This window comes from Phalangium opilio, unplaced genomic scaffold (genome assembly GCF_054372755.1).
Source record: "Phalangium opilio isolate 3A_F unplaced genomic scaffold, DU_Popi_V2 ptg000046l_1, whole genome shotgun sequence".
Lineage (NCBI taxonomy): Eukaryota > Metazoa > Arthropoda > Arachnida > Opiliones > Phalangiidae > Phalangium > Phalangium opilio.
The window spans coordinates 7,093,055-7,103,938 of NW_028324169.1; the positions used below are offsets into that span (position 1 = coordinate 7,093,055).

The 10,884-nt window shown below is 38.4% G+C and overlaps 1 protein-coding gene across 1 annotated transcript; it reads left to right on the forward strand.

Moving 5' to 3' along the window:
• The first annotated feature begins 4,592 nt into the window (after window positions 1–4,592).
• LOC149676486 (uncharacterized) lies at window positions 4,593–10,229 on the forward strand. Its single transcript, XM_089838756.1, has one exon. The coding sequence runs from the start codon at window positions 4,593–4,595 to the stop codon at window positions 10,227–10,229; it is 5,637 nt and encodes a 1,878-aa protein (XP_089694882.1).
• The last annotated feature ends 655 nt before the right edge of the window (window positions 10,230–10,884 follow it).

A 10,884-nucleotide genomic window follows, 5' to 3' on the forward strand; every position in this document is an offset into this window, starting at 1 on the left:
TGGCGGTAGTAAACGACGGCACTCGCGCCTGCGCCTTAGATAAAATCGTGGAAAGGAGATAGAAATTCCTACCCTCAGTTTTTTTCCCTCTTACTATTTGTATGACGGATTTTTTTAGCAAGAGATCAACACTCCCTCTCAAGTCTCTCCTCCCTGCCCCAACTAAAGTCTGCCACGGAAAGCTGGGCCCTTCTAAAAAATTTCTCCCCCCCCTAAAAGGCAGTAAACTAATATTTTTGCAGTAGAGGTCGTTCCGCACGTGATGAGCTATTCTGCCAATAAGGTGACGCAGATCTTTGTTTTGGCGGATCTAGTTAAAATAACTAAAATAATTGAAATATTTTCTCTCAATTCACGCGAGCTCGGTTGGGAATATAAAAGAGCCCATCGTCACAACCTTGATGTTGATTATCCTCCTTGTGTCGAAACCTATACACATCTTAGCTCTCTCAGCTTTACACCGTTGAAATACTAATTTAGAAAATTGCATTCTAGGCGTAGTTTCTTGTGAATCAATAAATACAATTAATATATAACTAACCATAATTTTGAGCATACATCTAATCATAATTTTGAGCATACATCTAGTTCTTCATAAATATACAGTATTACGAAATTTCAAATAAAGATAGAACATTACGATCACTTAGTTTATGACAAGCCTTGGAGGTCATTTGGGTTAGACACATGTTTGCAAATGAAACTTTATAATCCCACTCGAATTTTTTATGTAAATGAACAAGAAAACCTGAATCCTATGAAAAACATTAACATGTACAAAAATGGGCCAAGCCTCGCTTCGTGCCCACTCCGCCGTAAAACGTTCTGAGATCCCATGTAGAGCCAAGTCTGCCTTTTGTTCTCATTCAATCGCCAATTGAACAATTATGTTATAAATTAAGTCCTTTTCCTAATTAATAAACCAATATTCTTTGACTCTATCATTATTATACATCTTTGTTCGTATCAAAAATATCGTGACTTGGCAATCGCAGATAAGTAATATTAAAAGGAAGTCGAGGGGATATTCACTAAATCGATTATGGTCGAGGGGATAAGTACAAGTTTATAAGATGAGTCATGCACAACCCTATGTACAAATTATATGGTGAGTTATGCATAACCCTATTTACAAGTTTATAAGGCGAGTTATACATAACCTCATGTACACCTGCGCTTGCCAAGTCACGATATTTTTGATACGAACAAAGATGTATAATAATGATAGAGTCAAAGAATATTGGTTATTAATTAGGAAAAGGACTTAATTTATAACATAATTGTTCAATTGGCGATTGAATGAGAACAAAAGGCAGACTTGGCTCTACATGGGATCTCAGAACGTTTTACGGCGGAGTGGGCACGAAGCGAGGCTTGGCCCATTTTTGTACATGTTAATGTTTTTCATAGGATCTCACTTCTTTTTGTAGACCCTCTCGTTATACTTCGGTAGTTATATTAAAAGAAGACCCTCTCGTGGTACTTCGTTTGCCAATATAATCGCTAACGTTTGTCCATATTTACGCTGAATTACACCTTTCGACCCGCAGAGAATATGCAATAAAGACTGTACGCGATATCCTAATAAAATAATGTAGCATCAGTTACCACACATTTCTTTTAAACTACTACTCCTATTAGCTTTAATATATATTTAACTTTTGGTTAACTTTGGACCATTACGTCCTTTCATCAAGAACACACACTATTTCTGTTGAAAAGACGGCAGCGCCATCTAGTTTTAAAATAAAGAACTAAAGAACAATTTTATAAAAATTTCGGGATGTTTTAATTTTTCTGTGCTTTATAAAATAAATGAAAACTAAATCCTGAATTTTAAGTTTCTATCTAGTCTAGAAGTACCTTAGAATTTTGATGATCGGTGAGTGAGTGAGTGAGTGACAAAATAAGGTAATTTCACCTGAGATATTTCGAAAAGTATATAGGGTAGGAACTTGAAATTTGGAATCTATAGCTACGATTGACAGTCCTCGCGGCAAGCAAAATTTCAGACTTTTACCTGTACCCATCACGAAGTTACAGTGGGCTTAAAAGTGCCACGAGTTGCTTCGAGAAAAGGATGTCAGTGCTCGACTTGGCTGGGAGCACTGCCGTGCTCCCAGATAACGAAAACGTTTAAAATATACCATAAACGGTAATATAATTTCTTATCATTTGAAACGTAACTCAATTGGCCTATGATGGTTGATGAAAATATTTCAAATAAAACCTACACGCCCCCTGAAGGTCTCGCCATCTAGCGTTAAAAATCGGTAGTTTAAGGGGAAGAGTATTCCTTTAAGTCTTATTTCTAAAAACGTCACTTCTCTAGTTATTTTATTGGAAATAATTTGTGCACCCCACTAAATTATAATTTTTAATACAAGTCAATATGTTTATCTAAAACAAAATCCTTGATCCCCTGAGGTGTGATTTTATAAATTAGAAGGCGCAATGACCGCAAACCGTCCTCACCCCCCCCTCTAACCTGGCCTGACCTTAAAAAATCCAGCATAAACTGATGTATCGGTTACCCATAAGAAATCTCGTTTCGCTATGTACCCCAAGAACCAAATTTTTTTCTTTAAATGGTATTGGTTAAACTGCCTTTATTGGGCAAGAGCTTGTCTTGCATCGTCTGGTACGTTAATAAGGTGGCAACCACATTCGAACTTGAGATAGTGATACAATTAGTTGTAATACATTTAATTTTGGTATTACTGATCTGCAAAACGACTTCAAAAATTAATGATAATAATCTTAATCTACACGTAAAAAACACTTCATTCGTGTTTTTACGTTTTGCCGCTCTTTAGAGTGGAAAACGTATTGTTCCGACCTCTGTTGGCTGGACGGCTGGCTGGATTTGGTGTAACCGCATAATAAGTTTCGTCATCAATAAACTTTTTGAATTTCGAATTTCCCGCGAATTTTTGACTCCAAATTCACCCGTAGTTCACGTTACAACTCCTAGGTGGCGTAACGCATTTTATTTCAATTGAAATTATTTTTCCGTCGGTTCCGGGCCTCGAACCTGCGACGTCCTGATCCATATACTACACGCCAGTGAAGGTGCGTGACCTAACCAATCGAGCTATGCTCGGTTAGTATAAGTCTCGAGTTAAGTTAGAGTCAAGATAAGAGAGAGGAAGAAGGATCGCCCCCCTCCCCGACGCCCGCAACTAGCTCCGGAGACGAGAGAGAGAGGGTAGAGAGAATTTTCCGTAGGCTGCCTGCCTGGCGGGCGCCAAATAATTTTTAGCAATGTAATTTAAATCAATGAAACATACTCATTTAAAGTTAAATAATTATAATTAGCTAACATGATTATTATAATTAAAAAAATCATATTATTTAATTAATAAATTTAACGATAGTTGTTGAGAGATTCAATAGAGGGCAACATGAGATGTCATAAATACAGAGTTACTAGTATCAACCCAAACCGAGTCATTTCAGTTCGGTTTAACAAACTGCGTTAACACTGAACCAGCTCCGATTCCCCTTCGTCTTGTGCCGACTCCATTTTGGTAGATATAGGCAACGTGTTGTGTGTACCCAGTTTTTAAGGATAAAACGGTTAGAATTTGTAGAAGAGTTGTAGAAGCTGCTCAAGTAAAACAGATAACGCGCTTCTTTCGAATACCGGGCATTTTAAAAAAACCAAGGAGAAGCATCGTACAAATTATCCGCTAAGCGACGTAACCTTTGGTTACAAAAGTTGGGCCTTCGACCTGAGTCCTTAAGAGAACATACTAGAATATGTTCAATGCATTTCGTCTCGGGTAAGTAGAATGGTTTTATGATAATACCAATTTAGAATAATATTTTAGGCCATGATGTTTGTTGAAAAAAAGGTCAGAGTTCCCCAAAAAATAACCTTAAAGGGTTAAAAATAGAAACTAAAATTCAAAAGAGTTAAAAAACCGCAACAAATCGCCTTTAAAAATAAAACCAAATCATCTATAGAAGAGGCGTGAACGCCTGACCCTAACTTTACATTTCGGTGGATTGGGACGTTCAGGTGTGGAGGGTCAAGAACCCAAAAGACGTCATCCTATCTTTTGAAAAACTCTCCCTCTCGAAGCGTAGTCCATATCACACGTGCAAATAAATTTGTTTTTCTTGTATATAAGTTCATGGACTGTATGTATAAAAGGCCTACGGGCCCCTTTGTAACTCACAACACTTTTGGAATTCAAACAACAAGGAGCTCTGCTCCAGCAAAAATAAAACTTAGAAAACAACCTTAGTACTTTGATTTAGAAAGTAAAAACTATGAACCTTAGGAAGCAAGTAAAAGCTTCAAATTTTAGTATTTAGAAAACGTAGACCAGAAACTTAGTTCCGGTAAATCTCGCGCAAAACAAAAATTATTTAGCGCGATTGGGATTTTTCAGTCGGTCCCGATTGCGAATCTTACCGCCCAGCTCTCCCAGCTGTACATCAACGTAACTTTATGGTGCCTCGGGAAACCCGGGAAAAACTTGGATTAAAATCACGGTAAGAAGAAAAACTTCATAAAAACGCGAGAACTCTATAAAAAAAAAAAAAAACGCGAGAACTTTCGAAAAAATAAATCCATACGAAAAATGGATAAAACCATAGCATCAAATCAAAACCCACCAACCGGTGGAGGGGCAACCGGTGGCTCAAACGTGCAACCGACGATACCAATAAACTTAACAAACTTAGCAAAAATTAAAAGCGTTAGAACGACCGTGAGAAGCGCGGCAACCAGAATAAAAAACCAATTAAAAACTATGTTAGCCGACGATAAAACGGAATTAGAAGATCTAGAAGATCAATTAGACCTTTTGAAACAAAAGGAAGAATCGCTAAAACTATTAAACGAGAAAATATTAGACATTATGCCCGCGACGGATCAAACGGTCATCGAAGCGGAAGTAGATAAAAATGAACAAATTCAGGACGAAATAACTCTTATGAAATCCAAAGTGAATCGAAGAATTCTAAAACTTCAAGCGGCCTCATCGAGGGCCAGCTCGGTCAGCGGAACGAGCGGTACGACGATCACCATCCCAACAAACACTACTACCAACGGTTTAAACAACGGTTTAAACCCAACTCTACCATCTGGACACATCACAACGCAGAACGTAGGAGCAGGAGTCATCAGCCCCAACATCCAGACCAATATCACCGGACCACAGTCGACGTCAAGTACGGCGATCTCTGGTCAAATTACTGTCAACCAACCCCAAGGAAACAACACCTACAACAATGGCTATAGGACGACTTCGAGACTACCAACGCTGGAAATAACAAAATTCTCCGGCGAGGACTTCACACTATGGCAAGGATTTTGGAGCCGGTTCGAGCTAGCAGTAAGAAATGAAAACTTATCTCCATTAGAAAAATTAACACAATTAGAATCCCATTTAACGGGAGAAGCTAAAAGCTCGCTTAAAGGCCTACACGCTTCGGATTCCAGTTATGCCGAAGCAGTTAGAATTTTAAAAAATAGATACGAGAAAACACGTTTAGTAAAACATACCCACATGGATAGATTACTTAATTTAGATCCTGTGCATGACTCTAATGATGTTAAGTCACTAAGACGTCTTTTTGATACGTGTGAAGTAAATTTAAGAAGCTTGCGTTCTTTGGGGGTAGACACTTCGCTTAGCGGCTATTCGATATGTCCAGCAATTATAAAATGCTTACCAAACGAAATTAGGTTATTATATAGTCTATCAAAAAAGGGGGATGGGGATTGGGACATTGAAGAGTTGTTAAATTTTATTAGGGAACAATTAGAAGGTAGAGAAACGTCCGCTCTCCTCGGTTTAAACAAACAAAAAGCCAAACCAAAACCGTTCAAACCGTCAGACGAGGGTCAAAAATATGCATCAGCCGCTGCTTTACAAACTAACGTTAGATTTAAACAAAATTCCCAACCAATGATAGGCCAAAATAGGGGGTCTTTTTATTGTGTTTTTTGCGAAAATGAAAGTCATTCTAGCTCAAATTGCTATAAGTTTAGTTTAGATGAAAAGAAAAGAATGATTCAAGAACAACATAGGTGCTACATTTGCATAAAATTAGGGCATTTAAGTGGTGATTGCCTATCTAGGTACAAAACGTGTAAAATATGCGGCGGTAGACATAACGCTGTCATTTGCCATAAGAATAGGGCCAATCTTAGAACAGTAGATAAACCTAAAGAGTCGCAAAAGGAAAAAACAGAAGGGGGAGTAGCCACAGTGGCTTCCACTCAATTAGACATGGGCTCCGTATTATTGCAAACAGCAAAGGCTACGGCCCACAACCCTGAGAATTTAGATAAAAATTTGGGAGTAAGGATATTGTTAGATGGGGGCGCTCAAGCCACTTTTATAAGGGAAGAAGTTGCCAACCAATTAGAATTGCCAGTGGTGGGAGAACAAACCGTCACTGTTTACAACTTCGCGAACAAAACCCCTAGTGTAGAACCAAGAAAGGTAGTAAAATTGCACGTACAAAGCCTGATAGACCCCAATGAAAAGGTAGAAATAACAGCTGTAGTTTTGCCCTATTTATGCGAGGCTATAACCACCTCTGAGTTTAAAGAAATTGAAAATCTGATGGAAAATAAAAGATTGCCTTTGTGTGACCCTCCCAGCCAGGCGAAAATAGGAGAAACCAACATAGAAATATTAGTGGGCGGAGATTACTACTGGGAAATCGTCACGGGAAAGGTAGAGCGATTCACAAAGAATTTAGTATGCTTAGAAACTAGATTGGGGTGGGTCATTCAAGGCCCTACAAACGCACCCAACATAAAAGTAAACAATGTAGTCAGGGTTGGATTTGTAAATATTGGAAAAACATCTGACATGATGAAATCATTATGGGAATTGGAAGCCTTGGGAATTGATGGGAATCCTCAATTAGAACCTTTACAATCAGACATTATGAAAACATTTAGAGAAAGCACTGAAATAGTTGACGATAGATATCAGGTAAAATTCCCATGGCGGGTAGAGAAAGAGGTTTTGCCCAATAATAAAACCATAGCCACACAAAGGATGAAATCTTTGGTACGAAAATTTAATCAAGATCAAGAACTGTATTCAGACTATAAAAACGTAATAGAGGAACAGTTAGATTTAGGAATAGCTGAACAAGTGCCAGACCCAATGATTAAAGAAAACGAGGTTGGGACATACTACATGCCCCACCAGCCAGTACTCAAAAAGGAACGCGCTACAACCAAATTGAGGGTTGTATTTGACGCCTCTTCCAGTGAAAAGGGACAACCATCCCTAAACGATTGTCTTAGTAGCGGGGCCAATCTGAACCCGGACCTCTTGTTGCTACTCCTTAGATTTAGAAAACATACAATAGCAATCACGGCCGATATAGAAAAGGCCTTTTTACAGGTAGGAGTGGCGGAAGAGGAAAGGGACTCAGTAAGGTTTCTATGGGTCAAAGAGGTTAATGGACAAGTATTGGGAAATGAATTCGTCACACTTAGGATGGCCAGAGTGCCATTTGGCATAACTTCTAGTCCCTTCTTATTGGCGGGAACTATAAAATTTCACATTGAAAAATTTAAAGAGCAAAAACCCCAGGCAGTAGAAGTACTTAACAAGGACTTGTATGTCGATGACCTTACAAGTGGGGAGGATAGTGTCGAGGGGGCGTTGCAACTTTCAAAAGAAGTAGCAACAATCATAAAACAAGCCAACATGAAGCTTAGAAAATGGCAAACAAACTCGAAGGAGCTTAGGGAGCTCTGGAAACAAGAAAACATGTCGGGGGAAAGTTGTAGGATACTATTTGAGGGACAAGCAGAACCAGAAAAACAAAAGGTGTTAGGATTAGTGTGGGACCCTAAAACCGACAAATTTTCCTTCGATTTAACGAATCTGGAAGAAATACTCCCAAGCATAAAAGAAAATAAAAGAACAGTACTTAGCATGGTAGCACAGATCTTTGACCCTATGGGGATTTTAGCTCCATATACCATTAGAGCAAAAATGCTACTTCAACTTTTGTGGGTAAACAAGGTCTCTTGGGACGAAACAATAAGTGAGGAACATGGAAGGATGTTTAGAAATTGGTACGGGGAATTGCCCGAAATTAGAAAAATCGCCATCAACAGGTGCTATTTTAAGGAGTCTCCTAAAAATATTTCCAATGTTTCCCTGCATTGTTTCTGTGATGCGAGTTTGAAGGCGTATAGCGCCGTAATTTATGTGCGCTACCTAGTTAACTCAACAGATGTTAGGGTATCAATAGTAACCGCTAAGGCAAGGGTAGCCCCATTGAAGGAATTGAGTCTCCCTAGATTGGAACTGATGGGTTGCGTCATTGGCGCTAGATTAGTAAAGTTTGCAAAAGAAGCCTTTGACCAAACTAATTTAGAAATCTTTATGTGGTCGGATTCGACTATAGCGTTGAGCTGGATTAGGGGTGCTACCGACATTTGGAAACCTTTTGTTTCCAACAGAGTAAAAGAGATACAAAAAATCTCAGAACCAAAAAACTGGCACCACTGTCCAGGTCAACAGAATCCAGCCGACTTGCCCACCAGGGGGTGTAAAATTGATGATTTAGATAAGGGGACATTTTGGTGGGAAGGCCCAAATTGGCTCAAGGGGGAACAAGCAAACTGGCCGTTGGGAAAAGATCAAACCGAATCAAAAGAAAATTTAGAAACAGTAGAATGCGAAAAAAGGAAAACAGTTTTAGTCATTCGGTGTGAAGAAAACCCTAGCTTAACCAATTTAATTGAGCTAAAAAACTATAGTAATTTAAACAAGCCTTTGCGGATAACGGCCTACATTTTTAGATTTTTAGACAAATGTAGAAAAATCCAGATTAAAAGGGGACCCATTGAAGCCAGCGAGCTAACAAGGGCAGAATTTGCTTGGATTAGGGCTACCCAAAAACTAGAATTTGGCGAGGAAATTAAAACCTTAACGGCGGGGAGCTCAATTAAAAACAGTTCAAAAATTGCGACTCTTAGACCAATTTTAGATGACGAAGGAATCATGAGAGTAGGGGGTAGGCTAGATGAATCTAGCATGAGTTACACCGCGAAACACCCTATAGTCTTAGAAAAATCTAGCCAATTAGCAAAGTTGATAATGAGAAAGAGTCACGAGGAAGTGTGCCACTCCGGAACACAAGACACAATAACCCAGGCTCGTGAAAGATATTGGATAATATCAGGCAGGCAATTAGCAAAAACTGTAGTAAAGGGATGTTTTCTTTGCAAAAAACACTTAGCAACTGCGGGGGATGCCCCAATGGCAAATTTGCCCAGGGAAAGAATCAGTGAGACCCCCTGTTTTCAAACTTTAGGAGTAGATTTTGCCGGACCTTTGTTGGTCAAAATTGACGGAAAAATGGAAAAATCATATATTTGTCTATTTACGTGCGCCGTATCACGTGCGGTGCACTTAGAGCTGGTTTCATCATTATCCACTCACGAATTTTTGTTAGCATTCACTCGAATGATATCTAGGAGGGGTATACCACACATTGTATACAGTGACAATGGGAAAACCTTTAAAAAAGCAGATAGAGAGTTGAAGCAAATTTGGAAAACCCTAAAAGACCCTGATGTATTGAATTTTTTTGGTAAAAAAGGCATTGAATGGAGATTTATCACCGAACGAGCGGCGTGGCATGGGGGGTATTGGGAGAGATTGGTTAGATCTACAAAAACAACCTTAAAGAAAATAATGGGGAAGGCTGCACTAACATACTCTGAAATGGAGACCATGTTAGTGGAAACTGAAGCCGTAATCAATGATCGACCAATAACCTACGTATTTAATGACGTAGGGGAACCCAGTCCCTTGACACCTTCACACTTACTGTTAGGGAAAAGGGTGACTTGTCTGCCACCACAGAAAATGCAAAAAGAAAAAATTCCAACCTCTAGAAATGAAATAACTAAGAAACAAAAATATAGAATAGAATTAACGGAAAAACTTTGGAAGAGGTGGAGAAAAGAATATATTTTAGAATTAAGATCAGCACACCACAGCACATTAAACAAAAACAAAAAAGAGTTAAAAGTAGGAGACGTTGTTCTCATCCATGAGGATAACGTTAAAAAGCATATGTGGAATTTAGGCGTGATAACGCAAATAATAATTGGCAGGGACGGAAAGGTTAGATCGTACATGTTAAAAAATAGTAAAGGAAACGAATTAAGAAGACCTGTCCAATTATTATATTCTTTGGAAGTTAATGATGATGTTAACTGAAAATTATCTTGTATAAAATTGTAAAAAATTTAAAAATTCATTGTTAACTTATTGAGTTTGTAACTGTATATCAGTGTATTGTTTTTTCTTATTTTAATTTGGAAAGACTACGTCTTTCGGCGGGGAGTGTTGAAAAAAAGGCCAGAGTTCCCCAAAAAATAACCTTAAAGGGTTAAAAATAGAAACTAAAATTCAAAAGAGTTAAAAAACCGCAACAAATCGCCTTTAAAAATAAAACCAAATCATCTATAGAAGAGGCGTGAACGCCTGACCCTAACTTTACATTTCGGTGGATTGGGACGTTCAGGTGTGGAGGGTCAAGAACCCAAAAGACGTCATCCTATCTTTTGAAAAACTCTCCCTCTCGAAGCGTAGTCCATATCACACGTGCAAATTAATTTGTTTTTCTTGTATATAAGTTCATGGACTGTATGTATAAAAGGCCTACGGGCCCCTTTGTAACTCACAACACTTTTGGAATTCAAACAACAAGGAGCTCTGCTCCAGCAAAAATAAAACTTAGAAAACAACCTTAGTACTTTGATTTAGAAAGTAAAAACTATGAACCTTAGGAAGCAAGTAAAAGCTTCAAATTTTAGTATTTAGAAAACGTAGACCAGAAACTTAGTTCCGGTAAATCTCGCGCAAAACAAAA

Excerpts from the sequence above, each read along its gene's own strand:
- LOC149676486 (XM_089838756.1), top strand. The coding sequence starts at position 4,593 with ATGGATAAAACCATAGCATCAAATCAAAACCCACCAACCGGTGGAGGG.